This window comes from Nipponia nippon, unplaced genomic scaffold (assembly GCF_047370975.1).
Source record: "Nipponia nippon isolate SJK-2023a ecotype South Korea unplaced genomic scaffold, ASM4737097v1 scaffold_10, whole genome shotgun sequence".
NCBI classification, from domain to species: Eukaryota; Metazoa; Chordata; class Aves; order Pelecaniformes; family Threskiornithidae; genus Nipponia; species Nipponia nippon.
This window is the reverse complement of record NW_028262291.1, coordinates 39048-64964: the sequence shown is the minus strand read 5'-3', so window position 1 is coordinate 64964 and position 25917 is coordinate 39048. Positions and strand designations below refer to the sequence as shown.

The following is a 25917-nucleotide window of genomic DNA, read 5'->3' as shown; positions in this document are numbered from 1 at the left end:
TCTGTGTGGCCAGGCGAGTGAGGGGGCACCATGGGGGGGCCAGGCACCCCTTGTCCCCCTGATGCCCCTTTGCACTGTTCTGTCCCCAGCATGGGATGTTATTTTCTACCTCAAGTGAGAAAACCTCTTTCCCCGGGAAAGCACCCTTTTTGGGCAGCGCTGCAGCAGTGCGATGTCTCTGAGCCCTGGGCTTCCCCCACTGCAGAAAAACCCTGACTGGAGCTATGCAAAACCCTCCCATGATCTGGGGGAGGAAGGAGGGGGGGTCCCCCACCCTCCCCGGGTGCTGGCCTGACGGCTCTTAATGTGACACAGTCTTTTCACGTTACTTTTTTTTCTTTTTTAATGCCGTGTTGCCTACGCAATTAGTTGCTGGCTGAAATAAAACTGATCCGTGCCTTCTGCATGCGTGTGTATATCTATCCCGATAGATATACATGGAGACGGGGGTTGCCCTCTGGTTGCAGCGGGCAGAGGTCGGTGGCTAGCTCCGTGCACGTCTCCACGGGGCCCCTCCACTCCCTCCTTTCCCGCTAGGCGAAGCATTGCTAATGCCGTCTGCGCTGGGCCTGGGTGCCTGCAGTAGCTGGGGGCTTCTCTGGGCTTGGAGGGCCGGGGGTCTTTTCCCAGGGGTCAGGGCCCAGCACGCCTCCTGACCCAATGTTTTTACCAGTAGAAGTCTCCACCATGGACACGCTTGAGCCCTGCTGGTGTTCCTGTGTGTTGGGGAAGGGGGGGGGGGGTGCGCAGCTTCCCTTGGCTTTTTGGGGCCAGCCTGGGGGGAAGAAGTTGGCTGTGCTCAGGGTTTCCTTCTCCTTGGGCGCCCCAGTGTCCCCAGCAACTTGTTGAAGGGTTCTGGGTTCCCTTTTTTTGGTTTTGGGGTGGGGGGACGGCTGGGGCATGGCTTGCAGTGGAGGGGAAATTCGCTTATCTCTGGAGAGCCCTGGGACTGATTGGAGGGGGGAGATGCAGCCATGGAGGTGCAGGGGCCGGCGGGGGGATATCGTGGTGGGTCCTGATGAGGGGCTGACCCTGACAGTTGGCCCCTGCGGTCAGCCAGGGACGGATGTCCGAAGGGCCATGGAGCCTCCCAGGTGCTCAAGGCTGGAGCCTGGGGATCTGGTGGAGGGTGAGAGCATCTGTCGCCCCATGGGGGGTGAGCCGGGGGCCTCTGTGGGGACAGGGACCCTCAGCTCCAGGGGGCGAGGGGCAGGGGGCTGGTGGCGCTGCGCAGCTTTGCCTCGGGAAGGGGGGGTGGGCAGGGGGCTTTGCCTGGGTTTGGGGCACAAGGCATCGCCTGGCGACTGCGGGGGGGCAGGGGACGCTCACGCCATCGGTCCCTCCGGCTCTTGCTGGTACCCCTCGCCCACGCTCAGCACAGTGCTGTCCTCGGGGCTCACGGTGGCCAGGCTGTCCCCTTCGCCCATCGCGCGGTATCCCCTCACCTTGTACCTCCAGCGGCTGTAGCAGACCGTTGCCAGGATGGTGGCTAGCCCCGCCAGGACTGCTGCCGTGATGCCAGCCACCTCACCCCCTGTCAGGCCCCGGCCCCTCACCATCTCTGCTGCGTGCTGGATCTCTTCTGGCCGGGCCAACCGCCACATGTGGCTCTGCCCATCCCTGACCCAAGCGCTGTCCCCATCCCCGCTGCTCACCAGCACCGTGTCGATGGTCGGCAGGCTGGTGGGGGGCCGGGTGAAGGGTGGCAGGCGGGCGGGTGGCAGCGAGCCCCCTGTGAAGATGCCAGCCTGGACACAGTACTCCACCTGGCAGCTGTCGCTGATGAGCGCCAAGTGCTGGCTGAAGCCCGGGGGGCAGCTCTTGGCATGGGGGTCCTCGGCGGTGCCCTGGTGCTGCCCTGCCAAGGGGTTCCCTGCCTGGCAGCTGAAGAAGCCCCCAAAGGGCACTGCATACTGGCCGCCCCCCTCGTAATCCTGGCTCACGCACACCCTGAGCTCATCGAAGAGCTTCAGCGGGAAGTACCCCGAGGGGCAGGACTGGGCGCTGGTGATGGAGTTGGCGCTGTGGGCACTGAACAGCCCCCCAAAGAGGTATCCTGAGCTTGGGGCCACCGGCCCACTCGCAGCACACCAGTAGGCACTGAATTGCACCCGGGAGAGCCAGAAGATGTCCCGGCACTCGCGGTGGCAGAAGATGCCCAGGATGCACTTGTTGTGGCACTCCAGATGGCTGTGGCCTTCCTCCCGCTCCTGCACACCCAGCAGCACCGGAGTGTAGGTGGTGGGGCAGGAGAAAGCCCCAGTGAGGGGGTTCTTCTGCTCCAGCCCCCGGCACAGCGTGCTGGTGTCAGGGCCAGCGAGCCCAGCACACTCCTGGAAGACTCCCCCAAAGGTGAAGTTGGTCATGGCACCCTCACAGGAGCCGTCATCAGCGTTGGCATGGAAGTTGAAGTTGGGCGAGGTGGCATCAGTGCAGCCCGGGTAGGTGTTGAAGGTGTAGTAGCGGCGGATAGCCATCTCCACTCGCCTGGCCAGCTTCTTCACCATGGGGGTGGGCAGCTCTGGCAGGGTGTTGGGGTTGATGAAGAAGTACAGGGGCAGCCCTGAGCGGTCGAGAGCCACCAGCTGGTTTCTGATCCCCTCCTGCCAGGTCTTGAGGGTGATGCCTGGGTAAAAGGGGGTCCCACCGATGCTCTCTACCCTGGAGTTCGTGCGGTTCTCCAGATACTGCTTGGTGAAGCCAGAGCTGATATCCAGGGACTCGTCGTTTTTCACATTGATGATGCTGTGGAAGGCCACGCCGGCCGAGGCGGTGACAGCACTCCGTGTGGCCCAGCTGTCCTTCAGGAAGGTTGCCTTGATCTGATCCTCCTGTACCAAGCTGGCTCCGGCGTCCACGGAGGTGATGGTGTGGGTGCCATAGTTAAGCACCAGCACCTCAGCCAGAAAATCAGCCATCCGTGTCTGGTTGTTCTCCAGGTGGCTGGCGATTGTCAGCAGCTGCTTCTTGAAGCCCTTGTCAAGGACTGCCCCTGGGTCGATCTTGACAGTGTAAACCAGGTTCCTGACTTGCACTCGGGTGGTGACAGCATGGTCTTTCACTTGGTGGGTCTTGGTCCGGTGGAAGTCGTAGGAGAACTTGCCATTGATGGAGGAGAAGAGGGACAGCTCCAGGTTGATGGAGGCAGAGGTGATGCTTTGGTAATCTTTCCAGGACTCGATAATCTCAGAGTTGATGTCCAAGTTGCTCTGCTTGCGAGGGATAGTGAAGATCTCATCTGGGATGATATAGGATCCGTCTTCCGTGGTCTTGCACAGCGAGTAGCCCAGATTGATGACTCTGCCCATATCTAAATTCCTGAGGTTATCCCAGCCTCCCCCCGGCAGGACTTCTAGACTTGGGAGCTTCAGGGCCTTCTTGCACTCCGGAAACCCCGCAGAGGAGGACAGCTCCTGGGACTGCCCACCCCCTTTCACCCAAGCCATCGACACCCAGGCGAGCAGGACCCCCCACAGCGTCCAGCCCATGGCTGAACCAGCACAGGGCCCTCACCAGACGTCTGAGCAGTGAGGCGGGAGCTGGGGAAATGAGCTGGCTGGGGGTGCAGCTGCTGGGTGGTTCCTCCTTTTGGGGGTTGAATTAACAAAAGGGAAAGGAGAAGTGAGATCTGACGAATGTGAGAAATGACTGAGTGGAGCTGAGACAAGCAGGTGGGGAGCAGAAAGTAGAGGGGTGCCCAGAGCTCATTGCCTCCCTGCTGCGAAAGCTCCCTCTCCTCATGAAAGCTGCTCTGCAGGGGATGGGGCAGGGAGAAATCTCGCTTTCAGCTCTTCACTGTGCCCAGGGAATTTCACTGTGTGCATCTCCCTTGGCCAGCGCTTGGGTGACTCCCCCCGATGAATTCCCCCCTGCCCCCGGGGTGACGCTGGCTCCTTCATGCCACGCAAGGGACCTGTCCCCGGCCCCACGGCCTTGGGGTCCCGCTCACATGACGGGGTGAGATCTGGCCCTGGTCGCATGGGCTTCGCTTTCCTGCTGACTCCAAGGCTTTCCTCTGCAGAAGAGGCGAGGAGAGGAAGTGGGGAGATGGTGCAGTGTGGTTTGAGTGTGGGGGACAGTGCAATGCTTGTCTCCCTTCTCTCTTGCGGAGGAGGCTGCCCGAGACCCTGGGGCAGGCACTGCTGTGTTTGGAGGTTCCCCCCGTGGGGGTCAGCCCATGGCACAGGTGTCCCCCCCATACCGACATCTACATTAGGGTCCTCTGCAGCCTCCTCTACCCCATCCCTGTCCTTCCCCCAGGGTCTGTAATGCCCCCAGCTGGGAAAAGCACCTCCTGCTCAGGATGGGTTAGTGGTTGGACTTGATGATCTTAAAGGTCTTTTCCAACATAAACGATTCTATGATTGCTAAACCGCAGGAAGCTGGTCCCAGTGGTACTTGAGCCGGCTCTGCCCAGCGATGCTGGCGCGTGGCTGGGCCCTGGCTTCAGTGGCACAGAGCAGCTGCTGCATGTTTTGGGGAATAAACAGTTAAAGCAGCTTCTGCTGTGAAAGCTGTGACTCTTTCCATATGGACAGGCTCACTTCCCTTATTTTTGCTGGTTAGTTCCTCTTCCCAGGATAGTTCTGGCATGGTTCAAGGCTGAAGCGAGAGCTGTGATGGAGGGGGGGACCGTAGATGTGTGTGTGCTTTTGCCAGGATAACACCTGGGAGCAAGGGGCAACGGACAACAGGAACACCATCGGGGGTGGCCTTGCTGGCCCCAGTGTGGGGCTATGGCCCCGGAGTAGCTGGAAAACCCTGGTGTGGGGAGCCCCTTGCTGGAGGCTCCCACACGAACTTGGAGCCATCTGCATTTCGGACCAGGCTGTGAGGTCGCCTCACCTAAAATCTAGCCGTGGGTTTCACTGCTACCCGACTTCGAAGCCTAAGCGCTGGCCCTCAGTGGAGAGCCACAGCTGGCAACGGCTGAGGCCCCGGTATCGGAGGAGGGAGAGAAGCCCCATGGGGCAGACAGGACCTGCCTTGTCTCTCCACCATGCAGGAGCAGCTCCCAAACACAAACCAGGGCTTCTCCATGCTGCGTCTGCTGCCGTGAGCCATCCCGTCCCATGGCGACCGAGATGCAGCAGAGCAAGGCAAAACTCAGCCGCCGCACCCAGCTGGAGATTAACAAAATAAATTTCCTTCCTCACCACCACGGGGAATGATCAAATGCCAAAGCGGAGAGCAAGCCGTGCTCACAGGTTTGTGGGCGCTGGGAGGGGAGGCAGAGCCCTGGGCAGGGCGGCTGCTGCCATCCAGAGGGTGAGGAAGGGGAAGCGAGGTAGGATGGCCACCAGCGGAGCTGCAGGTGCTGGACCAGGAGGGGGAAATGCGGTTTGGACCTCCCCCGAAAACAGCACAGCCATTCAATGCTTGGGGTCGGGGCGAGGGGTGGGATGTGCTGCTCCTGGCAAGCCACAGCGCTGATGCAACCCAAATCAGCAGGGCCTGGGATGGATGGAGGCAATGGAAAACCTTTTCAGTGCTGCCTCTGGGTTGCTGAGTGCCAGGTCTGACTTCTGGCCCCATTGCTGGGTCTGGCGGGGACCCTTGGCCACCTGGGTCCCAGCCCCAAGGACACGGCGCCCCGGCATGCCAGGCTCATGCATCGTCATCATGCCGGGGCTTCCTGTGGGCTGGGATTCCCTGCGGTGGTCTGTCCTATAGCCTCGTCCTGCCACTCATTCCCGGCACTGGGAAGTCGAGAATAAATTAGGCTGGGAAGGCAGCGCAGTTCAGTGCTCTGGCTGTAAAAAGCGGGTGGCCTTAGAAAAATTCCCAAGGGCTACTAATAAATCTATCAGTTTGCAGCAAAGTTCCTGGTGGGAGGAATTGGAGATTGTTACTCAGTGAACAGAAAAACCACGAGTTGTAACCACTGCGCAATAGGGGCCTGAGTGCTGACGGGGCTCACCCGAGGCTGACGTTAAACTGGAACAGCATGAGTTATCCTGCCGCCACCAGGGCTTGTGTCAGCCAGCGGCTGGTTGCTGGCTTGGATTGCTGCTCAGCACCAAAGCATGGAGATTGCTTAGGACTGATGAAAAACTGTGCATATATTATGTCAATAAATAAATAGGCAGAGAGTCTATATATACACACATGGATATAGATATTTAAGCTTTCTTGGCTATGCAGAAACCTGAAAGGGGAGGGGATACTTTTACAAGAAACAACCCTTTTGTCCTCATTGATGTTTTATTTTTAGGCAAAGCTTGAAGAAACTTGCCACAATGAGAAGCGGAGAAATGTGAGTTCAAAGGCCATCTAAATGAACCACGTGGGGTTTTTCAGTTTTGTTCCCCTTTCAGGCTGCGACTATTAGCAGTTGGTGGAGGAGGTGGCCCGATTTGTGGATTTCTGTGGAGAAAGAGGGACTGAGCAATTTTGTGAGCTCTGTGCCCAGCACGTGTGCTGGTAAATGAAGGAGGCAGAGTGGGAACTCGGGCCATGCAGATGCAGGTGTGACTTGAGTGGTTGTAAATGTGGTCCTGGCTGCTTGTTTTAGTTAACGTCTCTGCATTAAGATGGTGATTCGATCCAGTGTCAAGACCTGTCTCCTAGAGAGACCCAAACTCAAAGCACCTTCAAGCAGAAGAGCCCTTTCTCCCGAAAGTTGGCTGCAACCTGTTTTTCTACAAGTGATCTCCTGAAATTTTTAGGGCTTTGTAGACCATCTCGAGAGGGTCAGGTCATTCCCCAGCAGAGAGCTGCAAAAGCAGCGAGGAGCCCAGGAGGCCCCTGAGGGCAGTTTCGCCGTGTGCTCTGGGATGGTAACGCCAGACTGGAGGACTAAGCATGTCTTGCCTGACCTCTATGCGCCCGAAGCCAACTTTGGCTATTTCTGTTCCCTGCCCCACCTGATGCAGACCAATGCTTTGAGTTGCTCTTAAATTAACATCATTTAAACCCACTTTTTTTTCTCTTTCTGTCCCCTCTTGCTCGTGCAACCTCTGGCATCGAAGGTGTAGAAAACAGTCTGTAAGCACTTACAGACCACCTTCTTCTTGGGTAGCGTAAAACTAAATTTTTTAGCAATACCCTTACAGCACCAGGGGGAGTGGGGGCAATTAGGGGCGTGCCGATTATCCCTTTTGTGAGGACGTTGCCTAGGGAGTCTAATTGCAGGTGAGTGCCATCATTTAATGGGCCCTATAACATCCACATCCCACAGCAACCTCTGTGTGCCACCTTTGTGGTGGTGGGGTGATGTGGCTGCTGGAGGCACTTGTGGCAGGTGAGAAGCACAGATACCTCCAGCATGTTCTTTTGGAGAGTATTTCTTGAAAGGGTATTGATTGTGACTGTTTCTACAGATTTGCTTACTTGGCTTTACAGGGGCTTTTCCAGCTTTAGAGAAGAAGGAAAGAGAAGCCAGGCAGGAATTACTGGGCGATTCTGCCACCCACAAGGCCAGGCTTGCTCAGTGCCTGAACCCTGTTATTATGGGTGTGTAATCAATATTGGATAATTCTGCCCAGGGCATTTCACTTTTCTTCATGTTGATGAAAAACCTGTAGTTTTCTCAGTGAAGTAGTCACCAGCATTCTTTCTGGTTTCATATAATATAGGCTTTTTCTCTCTGAGTGTTTTTTGAGCACAGGAAAGTAGCTCTAAAGCCATGAAGATCTCAGGAAGGATAACTTCAATTTGTGTTTCCCTGTCTAGTAGTCATCTAGCTCCAGAGTGGGTGGAATGGCACCATTTTCTGTAAGCTCACTTGCTTTATTGAAAGGGAGCAATAAATGAGCTTATTCAGTGTGAACTGACTTTTGGACTTATTTTAAAGTTGTCGGGGCCTGGAGGGCATTAATAGGATTTAATTTCCCTGAGCAGCCTCACCTAGCCCCACACCCACAGCCGCAGGAGTCCCAGTTGGGCTCAGCCTTGAGCCCTGTCAGCTGTGTTGTAGCTGTGCTGGTCTGCAGCCCGGTCTCCTGGCCGGATGCCTTGGACCTGTGCCGTAGGCAGCTCTGCTCCTGGATGGACCCCTTGGATGTATGTTGTAGCGTACCCCTAGCCCCATGCTCCTGATGGACCCTGGACCTGTTCATCACTTGCTGGGGCTGTCAATGGACCCAGTTACCAGCCCCAGCTCTGCCCACAGTGCTCAGGCCCCATGGGACTGCACCCTACCAGTGAGGGTACTGCCTGTGCTGGGGTGCCTCCTGGCCGTCCCCATCCTTTGGGGAGCAGCCGGTCTTTGGTGCTCCCTGACAGAAGCCACCAAAGCAGTCTGTATTTTCTTTTGTATCTAGATTAATGATGATATTTTAACAACAGAGCTGGAGCTGAGCCTCAGCCTGCCTGGAGAGCTTGAGTGACATCTCTGTGACCCTGGACGGAGGAGCCCCTGGCAGGGGCACCATGTCCTGCCCAAGCTCAAATGTTGCACTTGGGGAAAATCAGATATTGCAGTGGGCACAGACCAAAATGCAGGAGACTCCGCCTGAATGTCAGGAAACCCTTTTCCACTGTGAGGGTGACCGAGTACTGGCACAAGCTGCCCAGGGAGCTTGTGGAGTCTCCTTCCTTGGAGATATTCAAAAGCCACCTGGACGTGGTCCTGGGCTCCAGGTGGCCCGGCTTGAGCAGGGAGGGCTAGACCAGGTTGTTCCTTGCCAATCTCAGCCAGTCTGCCATTCTGGGACTGGGATCCCTGATCTGCTCATGGGGATGGGAAGCTGCCAGTGCGTGGCAGCAGGATGCCTAAAGCCCTGGGGCCCCTGCTCTGGGTGGCTGCAGTGCCAGGCTGGTACCCACAGCGGGGGTGAGCGCTGGTGTGATGCAGGGCTGTGACATCACTGAGGTGTCCCTACCTGCAGGGCTGTGGCCTTGCAGCATGGTTATCATAAAACACATGCCACCATCCCACACCTCCCTGTGTGGCTGTGTTGGACTCTGCATGATGAGCAACGGCAGCTTTCTCCTCAGCCTCAGCATCCTGCTCCTGGCTGCTGGGGCCATTCTGCTTGCCACCAGCCGTCACCAACAGGTACGGGGCTGCTGGGGGCCAGGGGGGCCACTCAGGGTGGGGGCTGGCCCCAGGTGGGTCACTGTGCCATGCTCTTGTGCCCACAGGATGACGGCCGGAGCCAGCGACGCTGGAGATGGTGGCAGCCGAGCCAGGTTAAGTCCCCTGGGGGTCCAGCCGGGGATGTGCGGGTGCGTCCCCAGGGCAGAGCCTCTCAGAGCAGCCTAGCCCTGGTGCGGAGCAACCTAGGTGGATGGTCCCTGGGCTGTCCCCATGTCCCTGGCCCCCCACAGCTCAGGCAAGCCCTCCCTGATTTGCAGGTGGTGGGCAGCAGGCGGGTAGTCCTGTGGGCCCCTTGTGCAGGCCCTGGTGCTGCAGCCCAAACTGCACCCACTGCAGCGAGGCTGCCCAGGAGCTGCAGCAGCTGGTGCTGTCGGCAGGGACTGGGACCGGGGCCTTGCCCGGACCAGGCTCCTCAGCCACGCTGGACCCTGGCACCTGGCAGGCAGCATGGCAGGACCTGGAGGAGCTGGTGGAGTGAGGCCACCTGCCCTGCTGTGGCTGCAGCTCCTCTGGCTCCCCCACGAGCCTCAGTCCCTCCAAGAGCCTGAGAGAGATATACCTGACTCCAGACGGAGGAGCCACCGTAGAGCTGGGGTCCACCCGCTCCCTTGGACCCATGTGTAGCAGCAGGGCCTGTTCAGCCCTGAAGATGCGCATGGTCAGGAAAGGACTGGAAATGTGGCTGGGGTCCCTGCCCACACCAGTGCAGCTGTCCCAGCAGCAAGCAGCACCGCAGCAGAGCCGACTGGTCCTGCTGAAGCTCATCTGGCCAGGGCAGGGCCAGCCCTTGCCTTGGCGTGGGCTGTACCCCCCACTGCAGGGCAAGGCAGACACCACTGTGGACAACATAGAAGAGAAGCAAGTCTGGAGGCTGTGGGGGGACCCCAACCCCACCAAGGAGTCCCTGGCCCTACTGGTGCCATGCCCCCACCACTGCTCGCTCTGCTGGACCTGCAGCTCCCCTGGGAGCACTGCATGTGGGGGCCCTGGGTCAGGCTAGCACAGTGGGGCGCCCCGGGGAGGGACAGCAGGAGCTGCAGAGCCAGCATGGCTCTGAGGAGTCTGTGCACACTCCTTTGCCTCTGTGCCCCAGGTCACCGGCTGCGCAGACATGTCCCCTGGATCTCTCTGTGAGCAACCAGCACCTGGACTCTTCTCTCGGTGGCAATGACAGCGTGGGGGATCCAGCCATCTGACCACCGATGCTGGGAAATGTGCACAAGAGCCTCTTTCACCTGGACTGGGGCCTGTCGCCGTGGGAGAAGGAGTGCCTACAGCCTTTTCGTTTATCTATGTCCTCCCCAGCCCTTCCCCGCCTGGATAATGGGCCAGCAGGACCAGAAAGAGAACTGGTGGTAGGATCAGCTTCCATCCTGCCAAAGGAAGATGTATGCAGTCAGACCAACTTCGCCACCCAGGGCGGGTGTGAGGCCGACGGTGCAGACAGGAGCTGGCCTCGTGCTGCAGTGCCTCTTGTCATCTCAAGGCTGGAGCTGAGCCAGGAGGTGCGCAGCAAGCTCTGGCTGTGCACTGCAAGGAAATGCCTGGAGATGAAGCTGCAAAGGCTCCCTGTGGCAGTGCAGCAGTCCATGGAAATACTTGTGTGGGCTGGGGCTGGGCCCCTGGGGCCACGCTGCACCTGTCCCACCTTCCTGAAACTAAAGCACCTCATCCAGCTGGACCGGGGCATGCTGCAGTTGCATGGGGCATCCCTTGCCTGCACGGTAGCCTCCACAACACCATGCTCCCACCCAGTGCCTGTCCCCTTCTATGGCCCCATGCCCAGGGAGGAGCGTGGCCAGGCTTCCCTGAGGCCAGCACCCTGCCCAGCACGTCCTGTAGCTCTAGTGATGAGATGGGCATGGCTGCCACAGGTGAAGCCCTGAGGATGCCCCAGGGGATGGTGAAGGCCTTGGCAGGGCAAGCATCCACTGCGGTCTCCCCAGGCTTCGTCGCAGGGTTTCCCTGCTACAGATCTGAGGCCTGAGCCTTGTCAAGGAGCTCACGTGTGGGTGCCCTGTGGAGGCTTTGTGGCCTCAGCCCCAGGAGCCCCACAAGGCCATTGGGGCTGCTGCAAGGCACAGGCCAGAACTGCAGATGACAGCTTCTACCACCTGACCTTTGCAGTCCCTCTGGAGGGGACCACCAGCACGGAGGGGAGTGCAGCATCCAAGCCCTGTGGGGCTGAGGCAGGCCATGAAGTGCAAAGGTGGTGGTCCTCAAGGAGGCAGTGCCCTGGCACCTCTGAGAGCTCCTCAGGCTGGGGGCAATGGTCCTGGGACACCTCCAGGAGCGTGGACTTGCAAGGGCGATGGACTTGTGTTGGACTCCCACAGGGAATGCCAGCTCAGATGGCTGTGCCACCTCCCACCTTAACACCCTCGGGCTCAGAAGGAATGCCCAGCCAGGACTTGCAGCAGCGCCGCAGTGCCCCTGCCACCAGGCACGTGTGCTCGTGCCACCTGTGCCAAGGCCATGGTGCCCAGGATGCTGCAGTGGTGCTGACTGGGAACACTCTCTGCTTGGTCCTGGAGAAGATTTGCCAGCGGCGAAGTGTCCCCGCCTCTGGGGAGCTCTGCCTCTGATCACAGCTGCCATGCTGTGGAGTTGCAGGGACAGACTTTGTGCAGGTGCTGCTTTCCAAAAAAGCTCTATTGTTGTAAATAAACATGTCAGCTTGTTCTCAAGAGAGCTCTGTGAGGGGCCTCACCCTGCCAGTGGGGCAGGGCGCATTGGGGATGGGAAAGGGAAGGTGGGCTCAGGGGTACTAGGGAAGCTGTGCTGTCCCGGCAGGAGAATGAGGTGATGAGGATCGGGCTGGGCAAGCCGGCTGCTCCTCCTGGAGCCCCTCCTCAGCCCTGCCCTGGACGTGGCATGGGATCAGCCTCACCCCAGAGCCTGCACTGCCCCGCGCCCAGAGGGGACAGGGGCAGGAAGAGGCCGTCAGCTCCTTCTGCAGCCAGTCAGGTTTTACACCCTGCAGGGCAGGGGCTTTGGCTCAACTCGACCCGTGGTCCAAGCCTTCCCTGAGAGTGGCTCCCTGCAGCACCAGCACAGCAGCGTCCCCCATGTCCTAGCCCGGGAGACAGGTTCAGTCCCAGCCCCGTCCCGGGCTAGCAGAGCTTCCCAGGCACCTTTAGGGACCGGACGGCTTTTTGCGTGCCTGTAGCTGCCTCTCGGTTTGCCCAGGCGCGGGCTCGCTGACCGGGTGAGGGGGCTGGCCCCGCGGCCGCGCTCCGGGGCACTCCCCGGCTTCCCTGCTGGGGCCCTGCCCCGTCCCCCTGGGGCTCCCCGCTCGCACACAGCCGCTCCCTGCCTCACCGCGCAGGAGGGCCGGGGCGCGCGGGCTTCCCCCAGGCCCGACCCCGGGCTCAGGGAGCCGGGCGGCCTTGTGCTCGGACAAACCCCGGGCGAGGCGCCGCTGCCGCCCGGCGACCGAGGTGCGGCACTGCAGCTGCGGCGCCGCCGGTGCGCGGAGGCGCCGCCGTGCTCCACGCTGCCGCCCGCCGGTAACGGCCGTGCGGCGCCCGCGGGGCGGAGCCGCCGCGCCCGGTCCTGCCCCCCCCCCCCCCCCCCGCTCCCCGCGGGCGCGCTGTCGGCGGGCGCTCGGCGCGCGGAACGCGGACGGCGGCGCCGGTGCGGCCCCAGCCAGGCGCCGCGCGCCGGGTGCTCCCTGCTGCCGCCTCGTGGCGCAAATGCGGTACCGCAGCCCGCGTTCGCGCGCCGGCTCCGGCCCCTCCGGCGCGCCGGCGGCATCGGCGCGTGCGCGGCGCGCGGCAGCAGCATGGCGGCGCGCCGGGCGCCGTTCCCGGCGGGCGAGGGAGGCGAGCGAGCCCCTTCGGCGGCTGCAGGGGCGTCTCCTGCCCGCTGGCCGCCGGGGGTGGCGGGACGGGAAGCTTCAGCCTGCCCGCTGCGGCCGGCTCCCGGTCTGCCCCAGGGAGTTACCCGAGAGCTGACAGAAGGGGCAGCCCCCGGGCGCCTCCCCAGCTCGCCAGAGCTCCCCCGAGCCTCTCCTGGCCCCGTGCAGCTGCCCCCTGCTCCGGCACCTCCCCTGAAGCCTGTCCCGTAGCACCAGATCGCCCCCAAGCCCTGTTGTGAAGACCACAAGCTGGCTCTCAAGTGGGCTGGATTCTCCCTTAACGCGGGTGCCGTTACCAGCAGTGCGGGGAAGGAGCAGTGTCTCCAGAAGCCTCTGCAGAAGGAAGGGCTTAGGCCAGGGGTGATCTACGGTAATAACGGTCGCCGCTTCTTCTTTCCCTGTGCCAGAGGCCATGCTGAGGACGCGGTTGTCCATTCCTCCCGTGGGGATGCTGCTGACAGCACCTGCCTCAGGCTTGCGTGGGTTGTCTCTGCCTGACCTCACTCTCCTTGCAGTGCGGGGGTGAAAAGGGACAGGCGGAGCGATTACTGGCTGTGGACAGGAGCTGCCGCGGCTGAAGCCGGAGAGGCTGGAGAAAGGTAAAGAAGAAGAAACGGAAGGCCATCTGGCTGACCACTGCCTCCCGCTGCAGGCAAGAGAGAGCCTGCCCCTCTGGGTGGGAAGGGATCCCTCTTTGCAGTGCACTGCAGGCCAGACAGCCGATGTGCACCACAGGGCCTGTATGCATAACCCAAAGTGTGGTACAGCCGCGTAGTGCACAAGCAAGCGAGGCTACATGTCTAGGAAACCTTGTCTCATAAGAGCTGTAAGATATCCACGTATTCTCTTAGGTGGAGGACAGCCGAGTGACTGGAGTTACAGAAGAGGAAGGGAGGAGAGAAGGAGGAAGAAGCGTCTGAACTGGCCAATTCTCCCGGCAGCGCTGAGAGCGAGAGCTGTGGTGAGTCCCGGGCCCTCGGGGACCTGTCACCCCTCGTCTGTGCCCCGGGCCCTCCCTGCCCCTCCCCTGGCCCCCTCTCTTTTGTGCGCTGCTATGGTCCATAGCGGTCTGCGAGTACAAGGTACATCTATGATATGTGTCTGCATTTTTCCTAAGGCGCTTGGAGCATGGACTTTAAAGTTAACGTCAAGAATGTGCCAGCTCTCCTTCCTTCTGTAGTTTTTCTATGAAATATTTTAACACAGATACTAAAAGTAAAAGAAGGTCTGCGCTGGAGCGTGTGAAAGCTTTCGTGACCTTCGAAAGCGTTACGCTTCCCTTCCAGCTTTATTGACCGAGCCAGCAAGATGTGCAGCAGCAGTGCAAGGACTGGTACTGGTTTCAGCTGGGATAGAGTGAAATTTCTTCTTAGTAGCTGGTATAGTGCTGTGTTTTGGATTTAGGATGAGAATAATGTTGATAACGCAGTGATGTCTTGTTTGTTGCTGAGTAGTGTTTATACTGGTCAAGGACTTTTCAGGTTCCCATGCTCTGCCAGGTGCACAAGAAGCTGGGAGGGGGCACGGCCAGGACAGCTGACCTTGAGTCAGAGGGACTGCGACCTGTGGATGAGTCCATGCGGGAGCAGGACACCCCGAAGCATCCGTGGACATGGTAAGCCCATGCCAGAGCAGGTATGTCTCGAAGCGTCTGTGGCCATGGTTATGTCTGTGCCGCAGCAGGTATACCTCTGAAGGGACTGTGGCTGAAGGAGAAGGCCACGCTGGAGAAAGTACCCCTCGAAGCACCGGTGGCTGTGGATGAGTCCGCGCTGCAGCAGGTACACCTGGAAGCATTGGTGGCTGTGCATGAGCTCATGCTGGAGCACCTCAAGGCGTGTGGGCATGGGTAAGGCCATGCTGGAGTAGGTTTACTTCTGAAGAGAACGTGGCTGTGGGTAAGGCCATGCTGGAGCCAGTATATCTCGGAAGGCATTGTGGCCCGTGGAGAAGGCCACGCTGGAACAGGTGCACCTCTAAGTGACTGTGGAGAAGTCTGTGCCGCAGCAGGTATACTCCTGGAGAGACTGGCTCGTAGATAAGGCTCCGCTTGGAGCAGGTAAACCCCTAAGGGACTGCAGCCCTTGGATAAGTCCAAGCCAGCGCGGGAATGGAGGGGGAGCACGGCAGAGCAGAGCCTGAGCGAGAGGTGCGTCACCGTCCCCTGGCAGGCTCCCCCCGCGGCGTGGGGCAGCTGCTGGCTTGCGGGACAGGGGCTGGGGGGGGCTGCAACCGTTTGGGGGGGCTGCCCCCATTTTATTTCTCTGGTGGAGCTCCCCTTTTTGGGGGCCGTGTACGTATGTAAACGGCATTATTAAAGTAGCGAGCTGCCGGTTGGGGCTGTTTTCCTTGTTTTGTGCCTTTTTTGGGGGGTGAATTAAAAGGGTGGGGTGGGGTGGAGGAGCCTTGGGGGTGATGATGTCATTTGGGGCACCCCAACGTCCCTGGGGGCGGGGGGTGTGATGATGAAACAGAGGAGCAGGTGAGTGGGGGATGAAGGTGTCACGGGGAGGTTTCCCCCCAGAGGAGGGGGGGGGTCACAGCCCCAAAATGCCTGAAAATTCATTAAAAACATTAAAAACTGTAAATACAGGTGCAAGGCATTGCAGCAGAGAAAAATCTCTCGCCTTTATATATATATATATAAAAAAAATTCGCTTATATATGTATAAAAAAAGGATTTCAAAATACAAACCTGTATCTGCTATATTATATAAAGGGTTTTAGACTATTAAAAAATCTAAATGGAGATAGATAGGGTTTTAAAATAAAAAAGAACTTGTCTATATGTTAAGAAATAAAGGAGTTTAAAATGCAAAAAGAGATGATGGATATGAAGGAATTTAAAACAGAGAAAAGTCTGGATAGGTAGAGGTATCTACGCTTACCGTGTGTCACCGAGTAAAAGGTTCTATGGAAGTGTAAACAGATAACTAAGACTAAATAGAGAGAATTGTAAGTAGATACCGAAGTCTAAAGAGAGAAGTCTAAGATACCAAAGTGTCAAAATATCCAAGTCTAAACAGCCAGGTCATCTAAATAGATGTTCTATAGAATACGAAGTGTAAATAGACACAGACGTGTAAGTAGAGATGATATCTAAGCGTAAATCTATGAAAGTGTAAATAGGCACGTACGTGTCAATAGATATAACATATCAGTGTAAACAGGTAATATGCATCAAAGGTTTCTGTTGCCTGAATATGTGTATGTGTAACTAGCTACGTAAGTGTAAATGTCTATGCTACAGAAGGTTTATAAAACGGAAAGAAACCCTGTTTATAGAAAGGATTTAAAAACTCAACCTCCCCCTCGAATCTCTCTTGAAGGTATAAAAGCACTTTCCAAAGCTGTCCCTTCCCCCTTTTCCCATCCCGCTTTGGGGCCAGTTTCCCCCAAACGGGGACTTTCCCCTGCGGGGCCACACAATTTGGAGGGGGGGAGCAACACAGTTTGGGGCTCCCAGGAAAGCCGAATCCGCCTGGATTTGTGCAGCTGGAAAGCAAACACTGCCCCCCCCATGTTAATGCAGAAAACCAAAACCAAAAATGACCCATTGTTATGATGTGGAAAAGCGCCGGAAAACCCCAGAACTGAATATTTTGGAAAGCAGAAACCCCCAAGTTTTGTATTATGTCAAAGCAAAAAAAAAAAAACCACAAACAACCAAAACAAAAAACAACCAAAAAACAAACCAAACCCCACCAAAAAACACTGCTAATTTTAGCAAAAATTGGGGTGAAATGCTGGCAGTTTGAGGAGCATTGCTGGGAATTATCTGGAGTGGATTTGTTCTCTGGCGTGGATTCCTTCTCCGGAGCGGACTATCCGTTGCAGCTTATCCCAGGTGAGTTATCTGCTGTGGATTATGCCGGGCGGACCCCCTGGTGTAGGTCATCCCCACCCGTGTCCCCCCGTGCACCTTTCTACCCACACACAGCCGCTGTCCGTCCGTGTCCGTCTCCGCCCCCCCGTCCTCCTCTGCCTGTCTCTGCGCCCTCCCAAGTGCTCTCCACCCAAACGTCCCCCCACACAAGGTTTTTCCCCCCGTGCGGGTTTTTTTTTCCCCCGTGACGTGCCCCCCGCGTCCCCTGCCCTCCGGTCTTGTGCCCCCACTCCCCTGCTCGCCCCCTCCCATAGCCCCTTTGCTTCTGGACCCTTGGGGCGCTGCCTGCACCCCCCATCTGCCCATTGCCCCCACCCAAACTCCAACACCCCCCACCCACTCCCTGTGCTGTCCAAAAAGCGGATCCTTTGCCCGGTGTGCAACGGCCCAATAACCACCCACTCAGGAGAGACATTGATCACTTATTTCAGGTCTGCGCAAAGCTGGGTGCTTGGCGATTTCCCACAAGTCAGGCACACCCTCACACAAACCGGCAGTGTATTTGTCAGGTTACAAGATCGGTATAAACCTGCCTAAATTTACACTTACCGGTTGGTGATTAACATTTCATACACTATTGGTTTGCTGTACTTAAATTAGCCTCGCTTGCTATGTAAATTAGCACGCAAGCTCCTTTCAGGTGGGGGGGCAAGTCTTTTCGGTCCTGAATTGAGTCGGCGGTCACGATCTCCCCTCGCCACATTTACCTTTCGCCCACTTTCTGCAGTTTGATCAAACTTCACGCTTCTCTGGCCACCGTCCAGTCTTTGGTGCCGAGATGCTCCCTTTTATCGGTCTGTGAGCTCTTCCTCAAGGCTGGAGCCGTTAGTTGCCCACAGTTTGTTACTTAAACAAACACTTTCATCTCTTTGAGCTCCCTCCCAAATTCCGTTCCCAAGGCACAAGCAGTTAGCAGTTTTGCTAATTGGAAAATGACTGTTTCCGCAAGACACCACCTGCACCCTGCTCCCATCCCACTCTCCCTGCCCCTGTGTTTTGGATTTGTGCTGGAAAAAGTGTTGATAACACACGCAGGGATGTTTTAGTCACCGAGCAGCACTTGCACAGAGTCAAGGCCCTTTCTGCTCCTCACCCTGCCCCGCCGGCGAGCAGGCGGGGGCACAGAAAGCTGGGAGGGGAGGGGGCTGGGACAGCGGACCCCGGCCGACCAAGGGGACATCCCGCACCGTGTGCGTCACGTCCAGCCATAAAATGAGGGGGGAGGCTGGCGGGGGGCTGCGGCTCAGGGACTGGCGGAGCATCAGTCGCTTGGTGGTGAGCAATTGTTTTCAGTTGTATCGCTTGTCTGCATTGGCTTTTGTTTTTCTCTTAGATTTTTAGTTTTCCTCTTTTCTGTAATGGTGGCTGTGGTTGTTGAACTGGTTTTATCTCAATCCGTGAATTTTCTCAGTTTTACCCTTCTGGTTCTGATCTTTTTATTTTTTTTCCTAAAATCTCTCCAGGGTCTGTTGACTCGCTGGTGTCACTCTCCCACCCCTGATGCCACATGCAGATGAATCCAGCACTCCCGGGGGCTTTTTCTGGGGGCAAAAAAGCCGAGGCAAGGCAAAGGTATTGACCAGGTTCCCTGTGCTGCGTCCCCCGGCTGGGTGCTGGGGTGGGGGGCGCGGAGAGAAAGGGCCAGCAGCCACTGCAAGCTGTCAAGTGCAGAGGACTGAAATGCTCGAGCCGCTTGGGTGCTTTTTGGTGGCGAGGCGATGGCTGTGGCTGCGTGGGCTGTGAGCGGGAGCAGGGGCAGAGAAGGGCGAGGCTTGTGACACCCCCCGCCCCCCCGTAAGGCGGCGGCGGCGGCGGCGGCTGCGGGCGGCCCCAGGCGGGCCGGGGGGCGAGTCCTTTCTCCCCGCGGGGCGCGGTCGGAGCGCCGGGCTTGGTGTGGTGCTGCCGCCTGGCGGCCAAAAGCGGGTACTGCAGGGCGGGAGCCGCGCAGGGGCGGTGGCGTCCCCGTGGTCGCCGGTGCCGGTGGCCGGTAACGGGCATGCGACAGCGCGGTGGCCGCGGGGTGCTGCCGCCGCAGCCGTTGCTGCCTCCCGGTAAGGAAGCGCCGCTCTCGCCGCACGGGAGGCGCTTGCCGCTGCTAGCACTGCCGCGTCCGCCTCCGCTGCAGCCCCGCCCCGCGGCGTCCGCCTCCGCTGCAGCCCCGCCCCGCCGAATGCCCCGGTCCTGGTGTGGAGCGGCCCCGCCCCTAGCGCCGGGCCCCGCCCCTGGATGCCCCCGGGCAGGGGAAGGGCACCACCCCTAGCGACAGGCCCCGCCCCTGGAGACCACGCCTGCGCACTGTGTTGGGGTGGAGCTTAGCCGCGGGGGGGCGGAGCCTAGCGGTGGTAAGGCGGAGCTTTGCCGTGCGAGGGCGGAGCTTCACTGGCGCATGCGTGCTGTCTCGGGGGCGGAGCCTTGCCGAGGGGGGGCGGCGCTTTGCTCTGAAGGGCGGGGCTTTGCCGCGGGTGGGCGGAGCTTGCCGTGTGAGGGCGGAGCTTAACTGGCACATGTGCACTGTCTTGGGGCGGAGCTTTGCCGTGGGGGCGGAGCTTTGATGTGAAAGGCGGAGCTTTGTCTGCGCATGCGCGCTGTCTCAGGGGCGGAGCTTTGCTGCGGGGGGGGCGGAGCTTTGCCATGGGAGGGCGGAGCTTTGCCGAGGGGGCGTAGCTTCACCGGCGCATGCGTGCTGTGTGCAGGGCAGAGCTTGGCTGCAGAGGGCGGGGTTTGCCGCTGGGGGGGTGGAGCTTCGCCAGCGCATGCGAGGTGCATCGGGGGCGGGCATCGCGCCGTGGGTGGAGCTTCCCCCCGCGGAGGGGCCAGCGGGAGCCCGGGGCGGAGCGGAGCGGTCGTCGGGCTGGGGCTGCACAGAGCACACAAAAGCTTAAAAAAACAAACCCCCCCCGGCAAAAAAATAACTCGTCCAAACCACCAAAATGGCCGACACAGTCCTCCCGGATCACAGAGAAGGTCGTCCAGACCATAGAGATAAGACAGAAAGTCGTCCCAGATTCTAAAGACTGTCCTTCAGACCATCGAGATGCAAGCGGAAGTCCTCCCGGAGTATAGGGCGGCTCCGCAGACCATGGAGATGACACCGAAAGTCCACCCAGACCATCGAGAAGGTCCTCCAGACCATAGAGAGGAGACAGAAAGTCATCCCAGATTCTAAAGACTGTCCTTCAGATGATAGAGATGCAAGCGGAAGTCCTCCCGGAGTATAGGGCGGCTCCGCAGACCATGGAGATGACACCGAAAGTCCACCCAGACCATCGAGAAGGCCCTCCAGAGCATAGAGGTGAAACGAGAAGTCCCCTGGATGATACAGAAGGTCGTCCAGCCCACAGAGATTAAACTGGAATTCCTCCCAGACCATGCGCGGTGCGTTGCGGGCGGGCATCACGCGGTGGGCACAGCTTCCCCCCGCGGAGGGGCCAGCGGGAGCCTGGGGCGGAGCGGAGCGGTCGTTGGGCTGCGGCTGCAGACAGGGAGGAGGTGAGCGGGGAAAGTCCCGAGGAGGGCGGCGGTGCCTGGGGGGGGAGCGGCCGGGCCGGCGGGAGGCACGGAGCGGGGAGGGTGCGGTGCCGTGTGGGAGCCGGGCGGGCGGGGCTTCCCGGAGCCGGGCGGGGGGGGGGGCGCGCCGGGCCGGGCCCGGTGGCGACGTGACCCCGGAGTTGGGCGGGGGCCGCGCCGGTCCGGAGCCGGGCGGCTTCCGTGCCGAGCGGCGCCGCGCCGGGGCCGGGCGGGCGCCGCGCCGGTCCGGGGCCGGGCGGCGGGGGGGCACCGCGTCGGGGCTGGGCAGTGGGAGGGCGCCGGGTCGGCGCCGGTCGTGGGGGGCCGGCTGCAGCCGGTGGCGGGGGCTGCCCGGAGCCACGCTGGGGGCTCGGCGGGGCTTCCACGTGCGGCGGTGGCGCGGTGAACGGTGTCCACGCAGGGTCCCAAAGCACGGAGGGTTGCGTCCCCTGGCATCCGGGGCTTTTGGTCGGCCACGTTGGTTCCCCGGGGCATGCCGGGAGGTGTAGTTTCTAGGGCCGTGGCTGCCGGACAAACCGCTTCCTTTTTTGCCTCCTCCTTTCCCAGCGTCACCTTCTGCGTCCCGGGAAGAAAATCCCGCGTGGGTGATTCCGCTCGGCGCTCAGGTAATCGCGTGTCTGGGGCTGCGGGAGCGGGGAGAAACCCTTGCCGGGTCAAGGACGCTCCAGGGGCGCCACATCAAAGCCAGAGGAAAGGCAAAGCCGCTGCCCGTGCAGAAAAGCCGATGACAAATTGCAGCTGAGAGAGCGCGCCGCGTTCCTGCAGTGCTCCCTTGGCAGTTTCGGCTGTTTGCCTTCCGGGCAAAAGAACAGACTTTCCTCTCGGAGAAATGAAGAGCTGCCTGTTCCCTTCTTTAGGGTCCGGTGTTTCTCTTCTGGTCGGTCGTGCTACTTTGATGGGCGAGCTGGAAATAGCCTGTTGTTTTGATACGCAGAACTAAATTGTTAGTAACATGCGGTGTCAGTAGAGTTCATTTTGGAGCACCTAGGTGCCAGTGGAAACGTAAGGAATGAAACGCGATGGAAACCGATCTTTAAACTTTAGTTTTCCTTGGTTTTTCTTTGCCATCAGAGCGTCGGTGGCACGGTGGCCTGTGGCTCGGTGCACGTTCTGTTCCGTGGAGCCTTCGGTCTAGGACTTTGAAGTAACAAAGTTTGTCCTTCCAGAAAAGGGCTAGTCGCTCCTAGGATTGAGGTGTGGGCTTGGAGAGTCTCTTAAGCACGTGCCTAGAATTAAAGCCGAATTTCACTTCCTGTTGCTGCTGTTTGTCTTCACTTTCATTCCTTTCGCCACGGCTCCATCGTGAGCGGGAGCTCTGAATCATCCCTTTTTTTCAGTCTTGCACACGTTTTTTTACCCAAGGAGGTGCTACGTTTAGAAGTTAAGGAGTTTTCTCACAAACGCGTCGGTCGATGCAATTGCGTTGTGATTGTTAAAACCCCCAAAATAACACCGGTCTTACAGATCTGGCCTATTTCTTCTGAACACGGATTCGTCGCGTGCAGATCGGGATACAGATCGTCTGCGCTTCCTGCTCTGTGGAGGACACTGTGCTGAGACAGGGGTGAGCTCCCAAAGGAAAAAAATACAAGGTCATGGGGTTTTTTTGTTTGTATTTGGGGGAGGGGGGGGGTGTATTTAAAAGAAAAAAAAAAAAAGTGGAATGTTGCCTGGTGGCAGCCTGCAGAGCTTTTTTGCTGCCCGGCCTCTCCTTTTCCTCTCTTGAAGTCCTCTTTCGTGGCTGTAATTGTCGTTTGGAGAAGTTCGGAAGAGCAGTTCAGGGACTTGCCTGGGCCCGTGTGCTAGTAATACCAGGAAGGGAAACGCTTGAACCGGTAGCAAAGAAGTTGGCTCCAAGTAGAGGTTCTGAAGGAAGAACAACGATAACAGGAAGCAAATAGCAAGTTACCAAAAAATGGGCGCGTGTCAAACGCCTCCGAGTTTTATTGCCGAATGTTGTTTGGCACTATGTTCCAAACGGCTCTTTTTTCCTTCGCTCAGCTGTAGCCTTCGCAAGACTTCACAAAACCGGGCAGCTTGGGACTCCTCCCCAGCTTTATGCTACAGGTTTTTTTTCCTCTCTCAGCAGAGTGTCAGCTGCCGCCGTTTCACCGTGGTCGCCCTTTCTTCTGCCGTGAAAGCGCAAGACGGACGGAAAGGCTGCGTAGCGGTCTGCGAGTACAAGGTACGTCCGCGATGCGTGTCCGCGTTTTTCCTAAGGCGCTTGGAGCATGGACTTCAAAGTTAACGTCAAGAATGCGCCAGCTCTCCTTCCTTCTGTAGTTTTTCTAGGAACTATTTTAGCGCAGATCCTAAAAGGAAAAGAAGGTCTGCGCTGGAGCGTGTTCTGCCTGTGCAAAGCCGACTTCCCTCCGTTTATTTTGCCTTCCTGAAAGCGCAATCTTCTGTTTCTGTGCGCTTACTAGGAAATGATATCGGGGAAAATAGTTGCGTCCTAAAAGAGGAAAGACGCCGTTTGTAAGAGTTCAGGCGTTCAGAAGAAACAGGCTTTGTTTTCGTCATAAAAGCTGTGTGCTTTTTCAGTCAGTAAGTTTTGAAAATATCTTAGAGTAGTACTTGAAAAGCTTACTGAGATATTAGCGTCCGTACTAAAAGCGATCCAGGTCCAAGGAGAGACGTGGACAAAAGAGGAGGAATCGGCCTCGAAAATTCGTGTGTGTGATTAAAAACGTTCAAAACTGTAAATACGGGTGTGAGGCATTGCAGTAGAGAAAAATCTCTCGCCTTTATATATATTATATATATAGAAAAATAATATTCATATGTATATATACAGAATTCATATATATATATATATATAAAGAAGGATTTCCAAATACAAACCTATATCTGCTGTATTATATAAATGATTCAAAAATAATTTTCTGTCTTTTTCCGTTTTTTCCGTCTCCGTTTTAGTTCACCGATGCGGGTTTTTAAATCACTTCCTGATGTTCTTAATTGCCGCTTCCTTTAAGCACTCTCCTGTCTCCTTTTGTCCTCTTTGCTGCCTTTATTCCCCTGTATTTATGTTTTAATTCTTTCTTGTCTTTCCTTAGGGCCCTCGTTTTTTGAATTTTCCTTCTCCGTCCCTTTAGTTTGCTGTCCTGTTTTTTAATTTTCCCATTTATTTCCCTAATCCCTGTTGCTTTTTCAGTGTTCTATGTTGACTTTTCCCCTTGGGGTTTAGTTGGGTTTAATTGTTTCTTCTCTTCCCTTAGTGCCCTCGCTTTCTAAATTTTACTTCTCCGAGGGAGCTCCCTGTCGCTATTGATTAAGTTTTTCCTTATTTCTTCCATCGCCCTTGCTGTTCAAAGCCTCTTGCTTTCGGCTGGCAGAGAGTTAAGGTTCTTCCTAGTAGCTGGCACAGTGCTGCGGTTTGGATTTAGGATGAGAACAATGTTGGTAACGCACTGACGTTTTGTTTGTCGCTAAGTAGCGCTTACACCGCTCAAGGACCTTTCAGCTTCCCGTGCTCTGCCCGGTGCGCCAGAAGCTGGGAGGCGCCACAGCCAGCTCAGCTGACCCGCGCCGGCCGAAGCGCTGTTCCCTCCCGTGTGACGTCACGCTCGGTAGGGAAACGGGGGGTCGTTGGCCAGGAGTCAGCGATCGCTGCTCGGGGACGTGCTTGGCATCGGTCGGCGAGTGGTGAGCACCTGTAGAGTGAATCGCTTGCTTTGTATACTGTTATTGGTTTATTATTATTACTACTAGTACTATTACTACTATTCTGTTGTCTTTTCCTTCAATTGTTAAACTGTTCTTCCTTTAACCCACGAGTGTTCTGACTTCCACCCTTCCAATTTTCTCCCCCGTAGCGGCTGTGTGGTGCTTAGCTGCTGGCTGGGGTTAAACCACAACAAAAGCTTCTGTCTACTTGTATTCCGTTTGCCGTTTCCCTTTTTTAATTCTTCCTTGTCTCTATTAGTACCTTTGCTTTTTCAATTGTCTTCCTACGTCTCTCTTTTAGTTCACTGTCCCCGGTTTTCATTTTTTTCTCTTTGTTGCCCTAATTCCCGTCATTATTGACTTTTTTTTGCTTTTATCCCGTTCCCTGTCTTTAGTTTTCAAGGAGTTGTTCTCTTTCCTTAGGGTCCTCCCTTTTAACAGCCTCGGAGGGGGCGTAGCTTCCCGCTGAGGAGCGGCTGGAGGAGGCGAGGTGGTTGTCAGCCGGGTCGTCATTTAATAGTAAAGTATGAAATGGCATGTTGGTTAATCATTTCCCGTTTGGTTTTGTGGGAGCTGTGCTGGCTGCCTTGAGAATCGGCCGAGAAGTTGAGGTGAGCTGGGTGGTAGAGGGGAGGCACACGGGGCTGGCTATTTCACCCGAGCGCCACGGGAACTTTGTGTCTCCTGGCATCCTAGGCGCACCGAGCGACAGCCGCAGCATCTTTCTTGAGAACAGGCGTGGAGCAGGGGAGCAGAGCGGTGCGGTGCTTTTGAGGAGGAGGGTGTCGCAGAAGCGGTTGGCAGTAACCAGACCGATGCTGAATACCAGCACTGTGTTTTAGTTTGTTAGTGTGCTGTGGGTTTTTGGGTTGGGAGGTTTTGGGGTTTTTTGTTTTTTGTTTTTTGGTTTTTTTGAGATGATGAAGAAGAACTGAGTGAGTGCAGGAATGTTCTAGTTCGGTGTGTGGTGGTTTTCTTTTTTTCTTTTTTGAGGGTGGATTCAGATCCCTGGCCCTCTGAAAGCTCAGTTGCGGGGTGAGGGCTGAGGAGGTATCAAGGATAGGAATTGCAGGGAGGGGTTATAAAGTTGGTGTCGGGGAGAGGCCTGTCCAGGAGCAGTCTCCTTTGGGAAGGGAAAAGGACCGGGTTACTGTTCTTAGCACGCTGCTGACGTTGGCTGGGCAGGGCGGTTCCATCCTGTGTCTGTGCGTTCTGCTTTTGCGTAGTCTGTCTTCTGTGTCTCGTACCCTGGCTTTCTCGGGTCTTGATGTTTCCGTAGCTCTTGGTGATCATGGGGCCCCTCGGTAAGCCTCCCGAGGGTCTCGAACGCGTCGCCTCATCGGCATGGCGTTTCTTGAGCCCTGCTTATCTTGCGCTTAAAGCGCGGACGTGTCCGGGAAGCGTCGCGTTACAGATGTTTCTGAGGGATCGTCTGTTGTGTGCTTTTTCAGTCAGTAAGTTTTGAAAATATCTTACAGTAGTACTTGAAAAGCTTACTGAGATACTGGCACCCATACTAAAAGCGATCCAGGTCCAAGGAGAGACGTGGACAAAAGAGGAGGAATCGGCGTCGCTTTCCCGAGAAGCATTGCCAGCCTTGTAAGTAGCGACAGCGAGTCCTGACGTGGTTTCGGTGAGTTACTGCTTCGGCAGCGTCCTTTTTCCTTAACCTACAGCGTGTGGTTTCTTACTTCAGTTGGAAAGAGATTTTCCAGAATGGAAGTCTTTCTCATTCAAAGAAGTTGTGTTTTATGAACTCCCCATCAGAGTGGGGATCTTCAGAGATGATGCGCTTGGCAGTAGAAGTCAGCAGCAGCGAGACTTTCCGCTCTCTTAAAAAAAAAAAAGAAAAGTCCGTTTGCTTCCAAAGACCCGAGCACAGCACGTCTTCCGGAAGTTGATGGCATCGCTGGTTCTCAGGTGCAACAGCCG

At 57.3% G+C, this 25917-nt stretch overlaps 1 protein-coding gene and 2 long non-coding RNA genes across 4 annotated transcripts; 2 read left to right on the top strand and 1 right to left on the bottom strand.

Moving 5' to 3' along the window:
• Window positions 1–325: 325 nt before the first annotated feature.
• On the bottom strand, window positions 326–3531 carry MPEG1 (macrophage expressed 1). The gene has a single exon (XM_009462657.2). The coding sequence runs from the start codon at window positions 3486–3488 to the stop codon at window positions 1326–1328; it is 2163 nt and encodes a 720-aa protein (XP_009460932.1). The 5' UTR covers window positions 3489–3531; the 3' UTR covers window positions 326–1325.
• A 9306-nt stretch (window positions 3532–12837) lies between these two features.
• On the top strand, window positions 12838–15081 carry LOC148056982 (uncharacterized). Its single transcript, XR_015702055.1, has 3 exons — window positions 12838–13501; window positions 13754–13863; window positions 14189–15081. It is a non-coding gene; the product is annotated as an uncharacterized LOC148056982 (long non-coding RNA).
• A 5779-nt stretch (window positions 15082–20860) lies between these two features.
• On the top strand, window positions 20861–23030 carry LOC148056981 (uncharacterized). Of its 2 annotated transcripts, none has more exons than XR_015702038.1 (3): window positions 20861–20921; window positions 21781–21880; window positions 22406–23030. It is a non-coding gene; the product is annotated as an uncharacterized LOC148056981 (long non-coding RNA). The 2 variants fall into 2 exon arrangements; XR_015702040.1 differs by having other exon boundaries at window positions 22403–23030.
• Window positions 23031–25917: the final 2887 nt, after the last annotated feature.

Bases quoted from the DNA above. Each gene is read 5' to 3' on its own strand.
- MPEG1 (XM_009462657.2), bottom strand. From the start codon at position 3,488: ATGGGCTGGACGCTGTGGGGGGTCCTGCTCGCCTGGGTGTCGATGGCT.